Genomic DNA, 20,747 nt, shown 5'->3' with positions numbered 1-20,747 from the left:
TTATATGTCGGTATTACCGAATAATCCCGAAATTTTAGCGAATGTATTGCGAAACAGGAATCGCGTGGCTCAGGTCGCCATCTTGGCCACGTTCTTGCGCTAGATTTCAAAACTCTTCCGGTAGTTTCGTTTTAGGTGGCGAAAGCAAGTTAATTTTAACGTTTTTCTCAGATTAAATATGAGCACTGTAGACTCTTACGGGCCTGCATCTCAAACATTGACTTTTTTAGACACCGAAGAAGCTGATTTCGGCGCGGACACACAAGGAAGCGAGTACGAATTTCACGATTTCACTGTCCCATCGCAAACTCAAACTCAGTCGCAAGCTTCGCAGCCCGAAGGGAGCCAACCTTTGGTTAATGGAAGTTCTGTGGACAAAAAGGAGGAGCTGACTAATGGCCCAGCAACGGGAAATGAAGATGCGAAAACAGACAGCAATATCTCCAAGGTTAGCAACTCGTTAGGAGAGCTGAACTTCGAGGAAGACGAAGATGAAACCTTTTACTCGAAAGATCTTCCAGCCTACGCGTGCAGGTGTGTTTAACTTAAAAGCAGTTGCCATAGTTATTCAGTTTTTTTCAAAAAACCGTTCAGTGGTTTTATAAAGAGCTTTTTTACAACTGCTTATTGCGATGCAAGCTTACTGTAAAAATGTCTATCATGTATATCTTTCGAAAGCGGTTTACATTATAACTATAGACGTTTCGGTTTAGAAAATCTGAGTGGGTAGTTTTTATAAGTTTGATCTTAATCGTAGGACTTCAGTTTTCTTTATTTTTTTAACCCTCTCCACGACAAAAGGATAAGTGTTCCTTTTTTATTACAGTAAATATTGCAAGACATCTAAGCTTATTTCTTTTTCTAAATTTATTTTTGCCATTAACTTTATAATAAGCTTATTTTTAATTTTTTAGCCTTGAAAGTTCCCTTTTAAAACAAAAGATAACTGAGTAAACGATTAAGAAGTATTTGTGGTCTTCAAACAGAGCACTAAAACTGGTCTCTAGATTATTATAAAAATGTAAATCTTGTTCTACATGTAAGCTTTAGCATTCAGCACCATTTGGCTATGTAAAATGGATTCAACTAGTTACAAGAAATGTTAATAGGGCATCTTGCCAGGGCTTGAACCCAGACACCTTGTTCCGGAGTTCGGGGCTTTTCCCACTTTCACTTGCTTGAAAAATTTTCATGCACATTACATGTACTTTTGTCTTACTGGCTACAGTGTCCTTTACATCATATTTCCTTATGGTGACAAGACTTTCAGGCTCCCTTTCTTAAGTTCAAAGTTAAATGACAGTAATTTTCCAGGTATTGTGGAGTCCATGACCCAGCATCCGTTGTCCAGTGCATTCAGTGCAAAAAGTGGTTTTGTAATGGGAGAGGAAACACTGCTGGCAGGTACGCAATGGTTCTCTTGCACAGGAAGCATCCAGACTAAATCATATTCTTCGAAATACTTAAACACTGTTAGTCTGAAATGTTTACTGAAATACTGAAATATCAACAAATGTCAAAACAACCTTAACTTGCTTGTAGTTGATGTCAGTCTTGCAATCCTTCTAGAGTCTGCTCTCCCCCAGACAATAATATTCTAGGCAAACTCAAGACACTTCTGGGCTTAAACCATCTTCTCAACCATACATTTTTTAAATGATGTCAGTTACCATTCATGTACATGTACTGTATGTGAATTTGAACATGACAACTACTACTGTGATGATTTTCATTTTTTACTTTTTAGCCACTTGTCTATCATACTTTTCAAGTAATGTAGTTTGACTCAGCCATTTACTCTTTCCTGTTTGTTTTGTTTGTAGCCATATTGTAAACCATCTTGTCAGAGCCAAGCATAAAGAGGTGACACTTCACAAGGATGGTCCTTTGGGCGAGACAATCTTAGAATGTTACAACTGTGCTTGTCGCAATGTTTTCCTGTTGGGTTTCATCCCCGCCAAGGCAGATTCTGTTGTTGTGCTACTATGTAGGTCAGTATGGACTTCAAAATAGTCTTTCTCAACATGTGGTGTGTCAGTCAGAGCAAAAAAAAATTCTTTGAAAAACGGCTAAACTAAAGCGAGAGAGAAAGAAAGATAATTCAAGGAAGTACAGGTCCTCTAATTGAGTGAATTTCATGCAGTAAATGCTATTTATTGGAAGTCAGTATTGAATTAGGGGCAGCAGAAGCCAAGAGAAAACAATGTCAGTAGAAAGAACTAGTGGCAAGCACCTCCACTATAGCCACCCTTCACATCTGCCTTGTGTTTTGGAGGCACTCCTGTACCTGGATTGGTCTTCCAGCCATCTCCAGACACATCCACCCCTAACATAATTTTTATAAGGTTGTCAGTGGTCCCTATCACCTGCAATGGACCACCAACATCATTTCACTCAGTTTACACCTGCCCGTTATTTGCCCACCTTGTTGAGAATTTATTCTAACATTTTATCATATTCTAGAAATAAAAAAAATCTTAAACCATTCTTTTACCTTCAAGTAGTTTTTTGTGTCAACAATTCAGAAAAGGTCTAATATTCTGCTGTCTAGAGTGTGTTATTTCTGTATGCGCTGAAGCTTAAAATAGTAATATTGAAAATGTATTGGTTGACTTTGCTAGAAAGAATATTGACTGTCATTATGTCAACTGTTTCTCTAGGCAACCATGTGCAACACAAAGTAACTCCAAAGATATGAACTGGTATGTACAACATCAAAAAGCAGTGATAATTCAAATATACACTTTTTATATTTACCATTACAAGATTGTAAAATATTTTGTTAGAGATGGTCATTACCATTATGGCAGTTGTTTGATCATGTAGTGCAGGCTTGCAAACCCTAATGCATGATTGCCAAGTTACCATCTTGTATCTAATTCTTGCTTTCCTGTTGTAACTATATTTTGTAATGGATTAAGACGAAATCCGAAAGAAACTCGAGCAATTTCAGGTTTTAGTGGACAAAAATCTGGTACCAGAATAATTTTAAGTATTTTACAGTCATTTTTACATTTTCTTAAAGCTAAATACATAAATAATTGCCTAAAATAACACCAAAAACAATTTCCCATGGGAACGAGAGAAAATAAATTTCAAAGTTCAGAGAACTTATGTAAACACAGGCAAAATTTCATCATCAGTTTCATTTCACCAGTACTTTCAAGTGTTTCATATGAGGTTCAACATTCATTTTCAACGTTAGGTGTTGCTAGAAATTATTTTTTTCTTCAGAAGACATTTAAAACAGCTGTACAGAAGTTTGCAATATGATGTAAATAATTTTGGTACTAGGTTTTTGTCCACTTGTTACTTGAACTTCTGGTGGATTCCGTCTTAATTTTTTTGTTCATTTTTGTCCTCATCAGGGATCAAGCCCAGTGGCAGCCTCTGATTAATGACCGGTGTTTCCTATCATGGCTCGTGAAAGTTCCACCTGATGAGGACCAATTGAGAGCAAGACAGGTAAGCTTTAATAACTTTAGTGGTCATTCAGTTGGTAACCAGGCATGTCTTTTATATGAACATACTGTTATAAGAAAATTGTGCAAATCTTGTAACTTGTCCACAGATGGATTCAGGGCTATGCTTTAGAAGCGCCCAGGTGCCACATGCAACTAACTTTTGCCTTTGGGCGACTAGAAAAACTTACTTTTTTCTGACAAGCTGAAGTGCTGGGCACCCAGGATTTCATGGTTAGGAACCTTTGGGCTCCTTGTAATTTTTCTTAAAACGTAGCCTTGGGATTATTTAACTTTTAAATACTAGTAGTAATCAAAATTATGAGAGTGCGTTCGACTTCGTCACTTTTAAGTAATATAATTATATTCCTTAAAAAATTGATTTCACTAGCTAACTTTCAACCTGTCTATTGCTAAAATCAACATTTTTCATCAACAACCAAGGTTTTACGGACAGATACAGTGTATATCATAGTGTCAAAGTCCATGCCAGTTTAAGAGGTCCCCAGTATAAACTATGATTTGTTGTTATGTTGCTTGACAGCGCCAGTTTCTGTAGACTCACAAGCTTAATAGAACTAAAATATTAACATTAGTCTTGTTTCATGCTAAATAAGAAAACAACACTTACATGTAGCTACCATAGACAGTAAGTTTCCATCTAAATAATTATTATGCCACACTATTGTAAACAAAGTTGTAAATCAAATCTTGTATGCCCTGTTTGACCTGTATATTTGTAGATCTCAGCCCAGCAGATTAACAAGCTTGAGGAATTGTGGAAGGTTAGAACATTTTTTCCATTATATTTTTAAATATATAGTACTGTAGTTGTTGTGTACACTGTATTATTTTGCTCAGCTATTACACCCACTTTCAGTGTGTTGTGTTTATAGGGACATCTTTCAACCATCTTTCAAGGTGCCATCTTTTGTCATGCTATGTAAATGGCTGAAAGATCATTTAACTGTGAAACTGGAAATTTTTCCACTTATTAGCAGAAGAAATGACAAATAAATGATAATTCCTGAACTCAAATGGCTGAACAAGATTGCAGATGTTGCATGTTTCCCAATTTACCAGGGCTTGAAATTAACTATTTCGTTCGGGAGCCAGCTGGCGACTAACGGAAAAATTTTGGTCACCAGATCGTAAATTTTGGTCGCCAACTTATTTTATATATAACTTACACAGGAACATGATTTTATATGTTACTTTGCATGCAAGAAAAGTCACAATTGAAGAGCGAAAACAATTAAACAACACGAGTAACACCGAAGGTGATGGTTGTCTCCATAGTCATTTTAAATAAAGCTAAGCATAAGAAGTTTTAAGTCCGTGGTTTTCATTTTGAGACAAACACGGGTCCTTGCGTATTTTCCCTTTGCTACTTTGAAATGCTGTTCTTTATTTTCGACTGGCTTTCCTCGACGCCTTTTCGCTGTTGACAGTTTGGTGAAATCCACTTTCCCTACATCAACAACTGATGAAGTATTCAAAGTTTGGATTAGCCTTTTGGCTGAATCTTCATTCCCCCCGCACGTAAAAGCTCACGTAATTCCTTCAACTGATTGGTATCTGCCGTCATTTTCGCGGCAAATGAAAAGCACATGGTGTTGAAGTGCACCTGCGATCCCAGTTTCGGGAGAAGCCACTGAAACAGTATGGCGTGCCGTGAATGCAGAATGCAGTATCGACGTGACGAAATACATTCAATTTTTTCGATTATCTTGTAATATTCAGACATTATTTTACTGGGGACGGAAAGGTAAGTAATGTTGTAAACTAGCTACCATATCCAATTGATTTCCTAATATAAAGATTTAAAAACAAAAGTTGTGTCGTGGTTTTCTTTAGTTATCAGACAAAACGCGAGTCGCCAGCTGGCGACCAGTTCTGAAAATTTAGTCGCCAGTGCTGAATTTTTGGTCGCATTGGCGACCAGTGAGTCGCAATTTCAAGCCCTGTTTACGGGATAATTCAAACGATTTAAGTGTAGCTGATCGGTTCTCAATAGTGACTTCCGTTATAACTCGGCTGCTGCCGCTTTTAATATTCATAACGTGTAAACATTCCAAATAGTCGACTTATTTCTCCTGGAATGACTTTCTGATACTCCTAACTTTAGTTTGAATTCAAACAAGTCCATCTTTCATCACTAGAATTTGAGCTCAACTGTAAAGAAGTCAGTTAAGGTCATTCCACTGAAATAGAACCTGCACTGAGATTTTTGTGAAACTTTGCCTATTGATCCATTATATTATAGGAACTTAAATTTTGAAATAAAAATGAGGGGTCCCCATGTTCATTTAGGAGCAACAGCACCTTGTTTATACCCATATAAATCCTTATAATAGCATGATGATTGTAGTCACGATTGCTTGCTCCAATGATTGCTTTTTGTCTTACACTGAGAATTGGTCCATATTTATGTTACACAGAGAAATTTATTACTCAATTCAAAACAACAGAAAAAATGATAGGTCACCATACTCGTTTGTGGGAAAATGATGATTTACCTCTGTGGCGAGGTCCAGCTGTAAACAAAAAGCCGCTATTTTTTAATGCGTGCGTGCTAATCACACGTGAAATTATGTGCAGTAGTGATGCGCAATGCAATACTGGGGAATGACCTTAAGCTTACATTTTTGATATAGGCCAGGTTACATAGCATGTGAAAAGATGTCACCTATGCACGTAACACTAAAAAAAGGTGTAATGTAACGGTACATGAGGGCAGGACCCCCTTAATTCATGAAACTCTTTCACTTCTCTTTTATCATTATGATATGACAGTACCGGTCAGAGGGATTGCAACATTACACGTGCATAAAGCACGTGTACTACACGCACATTACGCGCAGTGTCCATGCACCTTACACGCACGAAGTCAAATTCTCGCTAATCCTGGGTTAGCCTAATCGGGCTTTGAACAACCCGGCCCTGGAGACCATGCTGATTTACGTGTGCCAATTTTTCAAAATCAGACTAGTTTTCCACAGACTAGTTTTCCTAACCCTAACCCTAACCCTGCAGTGGAAGTTTGAAGAAAATCTATCAAGTAGAACATTTTTGTGCAAATGTTCCTTAATACTTAACACATACATATAAATTATAACCATTAAAGCAGAGAGAAAAAATAAATAGTTATACGCTGATTATTCTGTGTTTTTTTAGGATAACCCTGAAGCTAAGTTAGAGGATTTGGATAAGCCTGGAGTAGACGATGAACCACAACAAGTTCTTCTCAGGTTCGCTATTCCCTGTACATGTGCTAACTCCTCATTATCAATGAAATTCACTTTCTATATCAACCCACACAAGCTGTATTGTACTGTATACACGTACCCTGTCTTATAGTTTGCTGGTTTGTTCAGGTATGAGGATGCTTACCAGTATCAGAATATATTTGGTCCACTTGTTAAACTGGAAGCAGACTATGATAAGAAGCTCAAAGAGTCTCAGGTAATTTAATTTTAATGTTTGTCACAGGACCCATTACCCAACCAATTCCTTTTTGCTTTATTAGCCCATTGACGCCTGTAACCAGCAGTAAAAAAGCACATGAGGACAAGTGCCTTTCCTATCCTCCTTGAAGACTTTTTGTTTCTCCTATTGTTCTATTGTTTTTAAGGACAAATAAACTAATGAGAATGGACTTTCTGAGCATATTTTTAAAGGACCTTAGGGGTCTTAGAAAGACGGTTTTTCGTCTTGAAATCATGCACTTGAAAAGTGTGGGTAATAATGGTGCGTTTCAGGCCAAATCTACAAACTTCAAATGTCTTGTTTTTCGTTCCTAAAATGGAGAAATAAATTCTTTGGGACTTAAAATGGAAAGGAAAAACACAAATCAATGTTTAGGTGGCCTCAGAATGGAAGATCAAGGTGTACAGAGTCCTCAAACCATTCTAGTGAAGAATTTTTCCTTCCTTAAACGGCCACGAATACATGACAAGTGGTGCACTTTCATGTGCTTTTTGAATGTAGATCGCGGGTTTAAAGCGGCTTCCTGGACTTTAGAAAACAAGAATGGTAATGTACATTATTACTTCGCAGTTTATTTCAACTTTTGGAACATTTGGTAAAGCCAGGGGCATTAAAATGACTGCAAAAGTGGTTGGCAGAAACTCAAGCTTTCACTTTAGCGTGAAGAATTAATTTCAACATGCGGATCATGCAGCGTGGTACAGTGTACTATCGAAGCCGCAGCTTGTAAAATCACTCAAGGAAAAACAAAAGACAGACGCATAGGAACTTCCCCTGGATGGAAAAATCAAAGACATTTCGAACAAAGAATTCATTTCTGTATCAAGTTAACTTTTCAATTCTCCTGCTTGAAGTTTGCTTTCAGCTCCTTTCAGTTACATCGAAAATAATCGCCTTCCAATTCGTACGTTTCAAACCTGCGTTGATGCAAAGCTGCTCAGAGACCATTTGAAGGGTTTCTTTTAAACAGCCGTGACAATATTCACACAACACACTCTGTTAGCAATATATATTTACGAGTCAGACACTTACGCAGCTTTTATTTCCATGCATTTTCCAAACCAATCAACAATCCCATAAAAAGTGTAACATATAATTCTTCTTGAACCCGCAAGCACGCAAAACTAGTAACGGTTTAAGCTTGACAATTTATTATGCAACACTGTAATTGCATAAGCATCCCAACAAACAAGTTGAGATTTCATTGTCTTGTACCAAACATTTGATTGGCTGGAATTGATAATGGGACATTTGATTGGCTGGATTTGAAAATGTTGGGATCTATTGTTTCAGTTCTGCCATCTGATTGTCTGGGTGGCCCTGGTTTCAGTGAACGCACTGTAAGACAGTTGAAATACGATTGATCTCAAAATAATTGGCTTGTTTTAGTCATCTTTTTGATTTACAACTTTCATTTTGCTTTCACAGCGCTGTAATATTTCGTTGTGCAGCAAAGAAATAATTTGATTTCTTGTTTTCAGATTGATTTTTACATGTGTCTTTTGCTTTTATTTTCCATTGTTTTCACAAATTTTAGCCGTTATAGTACAAGAATGGAAATTGTGTTGTATTTGGTTTTGTTTTATCTTCCAAAGTCAATAATCAACTCATTTTCACATATTCAATTTTCTTGGCATGCGTGGGATATTTTGTCGCACGATAATGAAATAATATAATTTATTTTTTTCTTATCAGTTTTACACATCAGGTTGAATTCTTTTTGTTAATATTTTTTAATATTTTGGCCCTTCATATATTCAACCTTTAAGAAACGCTGTCTTGCAACCTGATCTTGTGTCGGTGGTTACTGTGCATATGGTTTATTTTTGTGCTTCGGCTCGCTCTGAAATATTCCAAATAATGTCAAGGAATTAGGGGTGGGTGGCGGGCCATTTCATTCAGGCATCAATGGGTTAAACCAAATGATTTCCATACAGTATAACTTACATACAAATATTAAACATACATGCTGTCTTTTTTATCTTTTTTTTGTACAGACTCAAGATAACATTGTTGTTCGTTGGGATATTGGTCTAAATAAGAAAAGGATTGCATATTTCTCCTTTCCAAAAACAAATGATGACATGCGACTGATGCCTGGTGATGAGCTGCGGCTGAGATACATTGGTGAATTGCACAAGCCCTGGCAGGGTGTTGGTCATGTGATCAAAGTGCCGAACAGTATCCTTGAAATGATAGAAATCCCAAACAACTTTAATATGTAACTAAATGCAACATTGTCCAGTGCCTGTCTGTAGATTTGATGTCTCCTTAACAGCGTCCTTTAGACTTTGGAGAAGAGGTTGGAATTGAGTTGCGCAGCAACCTGGGTGCTCCAGTAGAGTGTACTCATAACTTTGTGGTGGACTTTGTGTGGAAATCGACTTCTTTTGACAGGTAAAAATGAAAGGCTCCTTGAAACCTTTCAATGTGAGAAAATTATTCTTTGTCATTATGGTTATCAATTTTGATCAGTTCATGAGTTTGTCTTGTCTTGACAGCCTGGACAACTTGTCGTTCTATTCTTAAAAGTGGTTAATGTAAAACATCTCACTTTTTGTTAATGATTGTATTACCTTTTCAACAGAATGCAGACCGGAATGAAGACCTTTGCAGTTGACGAGACATCAGTCAGTGGCTATATCTACCACAAGCTGTTGGGACACGAGGTAGAAGAACAGGTCGTCAAATGCCAGCTGCCTAAAAGGTTGGTTTTACAAATAAAAGATCCAGACGTGTTGGTGTAATATTATACTGCCTTATTAGCGATGTTATCATTGCTTACAATGTACATGTACAGATGTTGATTGTATCATTGTGGTTATGCATTGATTAATATTATCATAATGCTGTCATTGCATCTCCATAGGTTTTCAGCCCAAGGTCTTCCAGAGCTTAACCATTCACAAGTGTATGCTGTCAAGACTGTGCTGCAAAGACCACTCAGTCTTATTCAGGTTAGTAGTCCTTGAGTACCCTTGCATGACCACAAGAAACAGTCAACAAGTGCTAGCGTTTTTTGTTTCTAACAACAGAGAGAGTTGTTTTAGAGGCATGTTATGAAGACACAAGTGTTCATCAATTTGGTTTATGATCGAGATTTTTATTCTGTCTTTCTGCACACACAGGGACCACCAGGCACTGGTAAGACAGTGACATCAGCAAGTGTTGTGTATCATCTGGCCAAACAAAACAATGGGTGAGTGTTCAGACCACTATTAGGCTAGCATTTATGAAATTCCTTCATGACACTGAACAAACTATTTAAATTGCATCGAGGCAAATGTATCTCTTGCACTGGAGTCTTAATTGCAGTAGTTTGGGCTTGGAATAAAGGTTAATTATTTTTATTTTTGGTTGTCGCGCAGTCAAGTGCTTGTCTGTGCTCCAAGTAACATTGCAGTGGATCAGCTGACAGAGAAGATACACAAGACAGGACTCAAGGTACAGTGTGCTACTAAAAACCTTGTAATCTTCAAATGAGTACCTGGTGCCCTTGCATTGTGGTTCTCCACTGTTTTTCATTGTTTATTTAATTTCAAAAAGGTCTGCTGCTCAGTATTTTTGGACACCAAAGAATGAGGGGCTTAGAAGACAAGTCCAACTATTGATTCACAATCCAACTTTCTTTGATGTCTAGATGTGCTGATGCCAGTTTAAACTTTGCTGGATTTTCATGCAACAAGTGGTCTTACACTGTAATTCACAGAGAATTAACTTCAACTATTGTATTGTGTGTGGAAATAGGTTGTCAGACTGTGTGCCAAGAGCAGGGAGGCTATTGACTCTCCAGTAGCATTCCTTGCACTGCATAACCAAGTGCGTAACATGGACAGTGTTCCAGAACTGCAAAAGCTACAGCAACTCAAAGATGAGCAGGGTGAACTGTCAGCTGCTGATGAGAAGAGATACCGGTCTCTGAAGAGGAACTGTGAGCGAGACTTGCTGCAGGTCAGTTAATTTGTTCATTTGTCAAATATGTACATGTTAGGCTACAAAACGGAAACTAGCTGCTGCTACTTTTTGACTATTATGCTAACTGCCATGTCTATTGCAAAAAAAGACTGATTTTATGTTAAAACTGATGCTTGGTTCCTTCAGCATGCAGATGTGATCTGCACCACTTGTGTGGGTGCCGGTGACCCTCGCCTGTCTAAGTTCAGGTTCCGCACCGTACTGATTGATGAGTCCACCCAGGCAACTGAACCTGAGTGCATGGTGCCAGTCATACTTGGCTGCAAACAGGTCAGTCTGTAGAATGTCGTACTAAATAGTGTTACATATAGCTCACAAAATGTTAAGGGTCTGGAACATTTCACATTCCAGAAGACAGCAAGTCACTGGAATGATAAATGTTATTATCACATTGTGCTGGACGTTGTGCTTCGCTACAGGAAAATACATGTATGAGAACTTGTCACTGCTTGGGTTAGCAAAGGATGTGTGACAGCCATGTCTGAAACCTACTGTTTCAGCTCTACAGTGTAGTGCCTTACCTGTAATAACCCAGTGCTGCTCTTGTAGCTTTTCAATATGACAACAGTACATGCAACTACTTTGAGACAAATTGCCTGACTTGTCCCAGTTATTAACAGCATTCAAGGAACCAGTATGTACAATGATAGTATAAGATGCACTTTTCTCTGAGCAGTACTGTTTATGTGTATTATCATTCATTTTATTTTGTTTGTGCATTGTGTTGTTGTCTACAGCTGATCCTTGTTGGAGATCACTGCCAGCTGGGTCCTGTTGTGATGTGCAAGAAAGCAGCCAAGTAAGTAATGGTTCTTTAAGATTGCTGTTAGTTAAGTACAGCTATACATTTGGTTTTCATAACCTCTGCTCTTGGGAGAACTCCAACACAAGTTAGGGTAAGATGTACATGAAATTAAATTAAATTTATACAGTACATGTACTTACCATGTTCTTACATGTTAACCATATTTTGATATTCTTTAGTGCTGGGCTGTCTCAGTCACTGTTTGAACGTCTGGTGGTTCTTGGAATCCGCCCCATTCGTCTACAAGTCCAGTATCGTATGCACCCAGCCCTTAGTGAGTTCCCATCCAATTTGTTCTATGATGGAACTCTTCAGAATGGAGTTACTGTTGGTAAGTGTGAGCTATAAATCATACTATATTGTTCATGTACATGTGTTTGAGCCAGTTGTCACTTTTCGTGTTGTTTGTCTTAGTAGACTCGAGGTTGCTGGATCTCAGGAAAATACTCAGAAACTTTTAAAAGAGGCTTGAGCAAATGCATTTTCATGTAGCAGTGACAGAGTTTTCAATTGCCAGAAGACTAAAGTTTGTTTATATTCAAAGCCATCATCAGCAGATGAGCTTTGGAACTGGTGCCTTTAAGGGTAGTGGTAGTAGGATGTTTGTTTTTGTGTTGTTTGACATTCTTTGCTTTTCTCGTTTCCTTCAGCTGAACGTCAGCAGTCAGGAATTGATTTCCCATGGCCTGTTCCTGACAAGCCAATGTTCTTCTATGCCACTATGGGCCAAGAGGAAATAGCCTCCTCTGGAACATCCTACCTCAACAGGTTAACATATTCATTGTTAATCATTCTATTTGTTTGTTTGTTTTTGTCGACCCAGAAACTCAAAAGCAGTTCAACTCTAAAAACATTGAAAGCTAGTTCTGTATTTCAGACATTTTTTTTACCAGAAGTTACAATTGCCTGTTTGTGTACTCCTAAAAAAAACCTGCTTTTTAATACAGCTCAGTATTTATCATCAGAAAGCTTGTGTTACAGAGAAGTGTACCATAAACACTAGCGGATAAGCCACACCTTTTAACTCAAAATTTTCCGTAAAAATCAAGGATGCAGCTTATCTGCTAGAACATCAACAGCAGACAATGTGCCATAAATGTGCATAACTTAACACTTTTCATCGAAAATTTCCAAGTTGGTATTTAAAGCAAACTAATAAGAACTTCAGGAAACTAATGATATCAGAGTACACATCAAACATTGCTTTAACAAGTTTGGTGACTCCTAATAGAGCCGTTCTTGTTCGTAAGAATATTTCCAGCTGTTAAACACTATTAAACCTTCGTTAAAAAACCTTTTAGCCAGAAGAGGTTTTCATCTCCTGGTGAAGTGCCTGGCTACTACACTATGAATGAATGAACAAAACCATTCTTGTTGTTGTATGTAAAAGTCTACTGAAAACCGGACAGGAATGAAAAAATACGGGTGGAAAAATACCAGAGAAAGATCCAACATTAATTTTGTCAAAGTCGGTAGACATCATGTCCATACTATTGCAGAGCTAAGATTATAGGTAAGGGTTTCAGTTTGAAGTATTCTCTGTTTTCACTGTTAGTGAGTTTACACACTGGGGTTTACATTCAATTAATCAAGAAATGCACATGAAAGGAATCTCTCTCAAGCCCCACTTGCGAATATTTTTGATTTCTTTCCAAAAACATTTCCCCAAAACTGGAGTTGTCAAACTCTGGGGTGCGGCTTATCTGCGAGTGCAGCCTATCCACCGGTGTTTGCGGTAACCAGAATATTGTCTGATAACTTCATTTCTCTGAATACTGCTTCAAAACCTATGTACAATCTGTAAACAAGAGTTGTTTCTTCTACAGGACTGAAGCTGCTAATGTAGAGAAGATTGCCACCAGATTCCTCCGTGCTGGAGTGAAGCCTGAGCAGATTGGAGTGATCACTCCATATGAAGGCCAGAGAGCCTACCTTGTCCAGTACATGCAGTTTAGTGGATCTCTTCATGCCAACCTGTACCTGGTAAACGAACCCTTTGAACTTACTGTAACCTAGTGGTCATCGTATTAATGGTTTTTTTTTTGTACTTCAAGGGAAGATACACTTGTTGCTGATTTCATTGTGACACTTATATCCTAAATTTTTTTGTGATATAGGAAATTGAAGTGGCCAGTGTTGATGCATTCCAAGGACGAGAGAAGGACTATATTATCCTGTCTTGTGTCCGATCCAATGAACACCAGGTATACATTGAGTAATGATCTACATATACCTTACTTATGGATTAGTATTTTGTGCAGAGTGCATGTATGATCAATTTAGTCATTGAATCCTTTGATTTCTCCATGTCTTAAGATTTAAAGTGCATTTCGTGTACAACCCTAGTGAAAAGTCTTGGGATGCTTTGCACTTTTGCCAACATATTGTCTTCCTGTCGACCTCCCCCTCCCCGCCAACACAATGTTAATGTTGATTCATACAAAGTAGACCCACTATTCCAACATTGTTTGGGGGGCTCGGAAAATTAAACTATAACTTCCCACTTCAAAAGTATGCATCACCAGTTGGCACTTTTTGGTCACGATTATAGATTCTTTTCCAAGATTTGTTAACCCTTTTCAATCCCCAAATCAGTATCTGGGTGCGTCGAAGCACCATCCCCAAGTTTATTTATGGTTTAGTTTTTCTATGACTGGGAAGGTGTTTATCACTCATGGTAACTTTTTGTATGTTGTTTCTGTTTATTTGCAGGGCATTGGTTTCTTGAATGACCCTAGACGTTTGAATGTGGCCTTGACCCGAGCCAAGTAAGTCTTTTTTTAGTTTGAAGACAGGGAACACGTCATATTAATGATGCAAAGTGTCCAGTTGTTTACATGAGTTTATGTCCGCTGCAGGTATGGCATCATCGTCATTGGCAATCCCAAGATTTTGTCCAGGGTAAGTTTTTACAAAGTAAAATATATTGTTTTTACTTTCACTTCATGAAAAGAAATACGTGATCATAACATGTAAGGACATCCCTGTACACACTGACAACAAATGAAACTCTTCTGTATATCAAACAGTCCATGCCAACGTGCTTTAATTTATCACAGGGACACCCAATGTAACGATGTGTAAAGATGCTAAAATTTGGCATGTTTTTCTGTGGAGAAAAATAGTCTGAATCATAATCGTTTGACTGTGTTGTAATTTCTTTAGCAACCTCTTTGGAATCACCTGTTGAACTATTACAAAGAGAACAAGACATTGATGGAAGGTGAGTTTGAACTCTACCTTGCTTTTGTTATTACTTTGCCTTAAATCTTTTGTCCAATATGCTGTAAAGAAACAGGAATTTGAGTTTGACGGCTTTTTGTGCTTTGCAGGGCCCCTGAACAATTTGAAAGAAAGTATGATTCAGTTTAGCAAGCCAAGGAAGCTTGTCAACCGCACCAATCCGGTAAGACAACTGCTACACCTTCCTTACACCTTCCTTCAATTAAACCATTTTTCATTCAGAGAAATCTTGTTCGAAAATACCTTATTGTAGGAAGTTTGCACTTGTGTTAATCATTGCAGTTTAAATTAACATGATTTGACGAAGGGAATTATTCAAAGTGAGGGAAATTTACTCCAATAAGAGTGTAATACTTGAAGTTGAATGTAATTATTGGGAATGGTACAAAGACCACTTTTCGTCAGTACAAGAATAACAAAGTTTACTACAAAGAACAGTGAGATCAAAAACGTTTTTCAGTAGCATTTGAGTGTGGGGAAAATTAAGAGCGCAATTCTATCATCTACTGTTTTCTTTATGCCTATGATCCCAGCAGATGCCTAACAGACTTAGGTCATAAAAATGAAAGAAAAGGGGTGACATAACGCGCCTCGTAAAAAGTTACGTTAGAATAAATAAGTGTTCCTTGAAATTACTGCGACCAAATTAATGCGAATATTTGAAAGCCTTGGTTTCATACTTCTCAAGTTAACTGAGCTTCAGTAAGTTATAAATAAAATGCCTTGATGGCATTTTCATTTAAAGAGATGCCCACCTTGTATTTCATGGCAAGTTAACTCCAGTTTGATCTTAGGATTATGAAAAACTTGCATTGGGGGGATCAAACCATCTGGTTTTGTCACAAAGGTTGCGTTTAAGTACCCAAGTAAGAAAAGATAATAAATAAATGATGACTTTATTACCGTGTCAATTAAAAATCTAGCAGAGGAGATTCCCCTGCTCTTTTACATGAATTGGCCAAAACTGTCAGTTGTTACCTAGACTAGCTCTAGTGCTAGCTTTCTACGAACAATCGTTGCTGTTTTTCACTTTAGGGTGGCCGTTTCATGAGTAGCACCATGTTTGATGCCCGTGAGGCTCTGATCCGTGGCAGTGTCTATGACAGGCAGATGCCTACAGCGCCTATGGATCCTGCTGCCTTCCATGACACTTACTTCCACACTCATGACCGTCTGAGCTACATTGGAGCTGAGCGCACCATCCCACCTGCTGCTGCTGCAAGGATTCCAGTACCCGTGGGAATGTTCATTCCCCCCGTACCACCCCCACATCACTCTTACTTTGGACAGGTAGGTTACGTAAAAGCTAAATCTAAGCTGACAGTTCCTTAATGCATCCACACGTTAATACTGCTCAGTAGCTTTTATTAGACTGGTCACACACTAGTGTTTCATCCATACACTTTAAATGTAGAACCACCTTCTACAGCATAGCCTCTTCCATGCGTTCAGTTAGTTGGGGCGCAGCGCGGAAAATAGCACGGGAAAAGATAAAAAAAAAAACGCGTGTTTTTTTTTTTTTATTTCTTCGCGCGCTGATTTTCGCGCTGCGACCCAACTAACTGAACGCCTGGAAGAGGCTATCTACAGCATAAGAAACAGTATTCAGAAGCTTCCTTTTAAATGGTCACATACTAGGGTTTCATCCACACTCTTTAAAGCTAAAACCACCTTGTACAGCATAATAAACAGTACCACGTAAAAGTGCTGTTCAGTAGCTTTTATTTGCATGGTCATACACTAGGGTTTCATCCACGGAATGAAAACTTCAAACCACATTACTCGACTATAGGATCTCAAAAGTATAAATCTGTATTCAAGCTTTCTGCAATCTATATTTCTCTTTTAGCCTCTTGCTGGTCGTATGCCTCATGGTCGGCCAGTCCAGCAGCCCAGGCAGCGCAATCAGCGAAACCATCACCATCACCAGCCTATGGCATACGCACCTCACATGCCAGCCAGCCAGGCCAGTCAGGTATGCTGATACCTCTTGTGGTTATTTAATGTTTCGTTTGTGCATTTTTATACCGCCCGGTACAAGTTTTGAATCTTTTGTGGCGTTTAGAAGCAACTTTGGTTAATCTATGTTCTCTGGTTTGACCGCTGATTTGTAATTTTTCAATCCGTCACAGGATGCTTCGCAGCCCCTGTCCCAGGGCCCACTCACTCAAGGTGGTATGTCTATGAGTCAGCCCATGGCGTCACAGCCCTTGTCCCAGCCAGACCTTTCTCAGGTAACCTGCTCTCCGTGTCTGTATTTCTCGATTTCTCTCTCAGTCTGGCAGAGTGCAAGTCTTAAGAATCAAATTTCAGGTTCGCTCTCATGGGGAATGAATTGAATGCACCTATAAAGAAGTATCTAGCTTACTTGTGGTAGAGTTGCAAGTTGCAACTTATAGCATCAAGTTATATTAAATAGAATTACTTACTAAACTGACTTAATGTTACATTTAACTTAACAGGACAGTTACTTGGGAGACGACTTCAACCTAAAATCCCAAGCAGACGCGGTGTTGTCCCAGGACTCCACCTACCAAGGGGAGAGGGGAGGTTACATGAACTCCTTACCAGACTACTCCCAGCCAAACTACGCCTCCCAGTACTAAAGAATCGGCCTCCCGGCTGATAAGGGGGCAAGTCACCATCTGGCAGCCGTCATCAAGGCAACCAGCAGGTAACGCCTTGCTAAAGCCGCACCCTTGAAATGCCCCGCACCGAGGGTGTGGCACTCGCCTAAACCTTGAAGAAAAACGAGAGCAGAGAGAAACGAGAAGAGAAGATAATTTTTTGGCCGCTTTTACAAACGGCAGATCTTAACGGTTTTGACGCCGCCAAAGGGAAACATGGATGTGTTGAACTTGGACTTTGTTTTTAGACAGTTAATTATCTGAGGGACAGAAAGTCTCGCTTGTTTTGAACAGGACAAACGACTTGTGAGATGCTGTGAGATGATGCAACATTACCTAACTGTAATTTTTATCACCCTATGGGTGAAAAATTTATACAAGAGACAGCAGAAGGCTTCTTTTTAGTGAAGAGTCTTGACGATTTGGCATTTCTTGTGCTTTATCTACTTATTGGCACTTGGCATCTAGCTTGTGCTTCCCGCTTCGAGCTCTTAACGTCAAAGCGGCTGAGCAATCCATGGTAAAAGCTTATGCAGAGAAGTCGCTAACAACTCGACGTTGAACAGAACACGCTCATAAATCTTGCTGGCTTCTACTTCTCTGCTTTTCCTCATAAAGAAACTACGAAGCGTCTTCAACCAGTTGGAAGTTCTGTTTGAAGAATGGGAACATTTCAGCTGATTATCCAGCTTAATAGAGCAAGAATTGTTGTTCGGTGGTTGGTCATTTTCTTGGAAGCCGATCGAGTTGAAACTTTAACATCTCCTGTGCAAGAGATACTGCAAGCATCAATGTCTGTTTTGTGTTGAACTTGTTAATAGTAGCTTAACAGAAGACTGAGTTGAACACAAACTCGGGAGATGTCAATTGCCGAATGTTAGTTAGATCTTTGGCTAAAGCCTTTTTGGGTTACGTTAGCAGGGATGAATTGTATTAAAACTGACAGGTCTGTCTCAACGGTTCCCGGCCGGTAACAAGATATCTTTGGTTGAATGGCCAAAAAAAGAGATGTTGAAGTTTCAAGTTGACCAGCTTCCCTAACAAACCTCTCATGCGGTTTCCTACAACTTGTCATAAAAGACTGAACAGAAGTTAGCTTTAAACTTTGCTTCGATTCCATTTTCTTCCTGCCATTGCTGTCTTTAGAGAAAAGAATCAAAAGTCAACTTTTGATGGAACATTGGATTTTTAACTCGGTTTTGCTTCCTGAAAGGAAAGATTTTTAAGATCCCTGGAAACGATGGGCGTGCGTCCCGTGAAGTTCATTGAAGTGGGGTGTCTTATTGCACCCCTGTCACGTGTTACTGTTTTTTTGATTGTAGCTTTTGAATCTTATTTGATTAGTGGTGTTTGTGTTGATCGTGTTTTACCATTGCCCTGTTCCAATGAATTATACATTACTTTAGGGTATGCAGACTAAATGTAATCAAACATTTATCATATTAACCAGGTTTTAGTAGGGTACATGTAATGTGGGTCTCTGTTGTTTCACGATTGCACTACGAGCCAAACCTTCCGTCAGTGAGGGTAAGTAGTGTAATCAGTTTAATTGATAAAGCTTGCTGTGGTCTTACCCCCACTGTAAACTATCACGTGATAGCAGACAAGTTTAAGGGTTTTTAATCATCGACTCAGTGTATGCATGGTGTGAGACCATATCAAATTTACGGTGAATTTACAATAGACCACGGCAAATTCTACATACCTATACATGTATGTTAGTTAAGAAGTGTCACATTTTCTTGTTTTGAACATTGATGGAGGAAAACATTCTGCCACTGTAAACTCATTCGGCCATCAATATGCAAATTGCTCATAGAGGGTTTTAGAGCCCCAATTTCCTGGCTAAAATGGGAAGTAAATACAGTTCTTTATCGTCATTATTTCCTTAGATGTGTTTTGAGAGAAATCAATTCAACCATTGTTTTACTGTTCCACTGTCCTCATGCGGAGACGTTTATCCGTCCAAACTCCCAAGATCAACAGCAAAATTCTCCATACTGATTTTCACATTATGATTGATTCTACTTGGGAGAATTTGCCTTTGAATCAAGCAGTAGTTGGTTCTGTAGTACAGAAACTGTATCTGTAGTATATTTTTTGTTGCTTAACGCTTTCCCTCTAAGAGTGAGAACTTGAGTCGTATTGTGCTGTGGTTTGAGTGTGGCATAAAATCTTTTCTCGGGATGGATCGTGTCGAGTGGTATGTGATGCTGTTCGTTTTAATCAATTTTTTTTCATTTTGAAAAATTTATATTTCTGCTTTTATATGCCTTGGTTTTTTGTGTAGTGTCTTAACACTAGGTGTAAAACATGAGCCATTCCTATACTGATGTAAGCTCGTTCCTTTATAATACATCATTCTTGATCTGAAAGTTTTCTTAATTGTTATACGTGATTTTAAATTTCCAAACCTGGATCATTTTTGCTCAACGAGGATTTGCATTTGTAGATCTTGGTAGCCAATTCCAATTTCAGTGGTTCTGTTTTCAAAGGAATACGAGCCTCTGACCTCAAACAACGTGTTCTCTTACTTCTGCCGGTTGAGTTTTGTTAATGATTCTCTTTTATTTTACCTGGTAGTGTGACGCGTACATCTTACATACAGTTGAATAAAGAATAGTGAACGCTTAGTTCAGTTCGTCTTATTTGCTTTGTTAAATAATTACGAGAAAGTCGAACTTCACACTGACTGGATATTTTAAAGCAGTTGTACAATTACGTTAGTGTTCTAGCGGTCGCCACAAGAACTTTCCTGATTGGCTAATGGGGATGTTATACACGCCAAGATTCGAGATCTTGTTGCTAAGCAATCTCGGACCCAATCTGCTTGCTCAAGCAAGGAAGATTTACCACGTCTTATAAGAAAGTCCTGAAGGGAAGGTGTAAGGGGTGGGGGTTGTATAAATCCCATTTGCAGCCCAAACTTTCCCCAAATCCCGTTTCACAGAATTGAATTCGGATGTCGGGTTCTGACCACAAGCTGGATTTTATTCTCTTTAGACCTGCGTTCAAATATCCAACTGGAGAGCCTCCAAGCTGAAATTCTAAATTGTTTATGCTCTATTAACAGTATTTGTTTCTGATGTTTGTTTCATTATCCCTGAAAAGGCCTTCGGTAAATTGAGCCGGTCAGCGGAGCAGCGC

The 20,747-nt window shown here is 38.6% G+C and overlaps 1 protein-coding gene across 1 annotated transcript; it reads left to right on the top strand.

The window, feature by feature from the left end:
• The first annotated feature begins 61 nt into the window (after nt 1–61).
• LOC110048213 (regulator of nonsense transcripts 1-like) lies at nt 62–20,233 on the top strand. The gene is made up of 29 exons (XM_020754001.2): nt 62–534; nt 1,315–1,404; nt 1,824–1,991; nt 2,661–2,702; nt 3,369–3,465; nt 4,205–4,246; nt 6,639–6,712; nt 6,839–6,926; nt 8,948–9,131; nt 9,239–9,347; nt 9,538–9,657; nt 9,820–9,907; nt 10,079–10,149; nt 10,319–10,394; nt 10,698–10,901; nt 11,052–11,195; nt 11,663–11,724; nt 11,910–12,061; nt 12,381–12,498; nt 13,557–13,713; nt 13,848–13,934; nt 14,443–14,498; nt 14,589–14,631; nt 14,896–14,953; nt 15,063–15,136; nt 16,009–16,263; nt 16,823–16,948; nt 17,106–17,207; nt 17,436–20,233. The coding sequence occupies exons 1-29, from the start codon at nt 179–181 to the stop codon at nt 17,577–17,579; spliced, it is 3,387 nt and encodes a 1,128-aa protein (XP_020609660.1). The 5' UTR covers nt 62–178; the 3' UTR covers nt 17,580–20,233.
• The last annotated feature ends 514 nt before the right edge of the window (nt 20,234–20,747 follow it).

Source organism: Orbicella faveolata, unplaced genomic scaffold (assembly GCF_042242905.1).
Source record: "Orbicella faveolata isolate gen_17 unplaced genomic scaffold, um_ofav_v1 contig_26, whole genome shotgun sequence".
NCBI lineage: Eukaryota > Metazoa > Cnidaria > Anthozoa > Scleractinia > Merulinidae > Orbicella > Orbicella faveolata.
The sequence above is the reverse complement of the archived record's forward strand: the minus strand, read 5'-3'. Positions and strand labels throughout refer to the sequence as shown.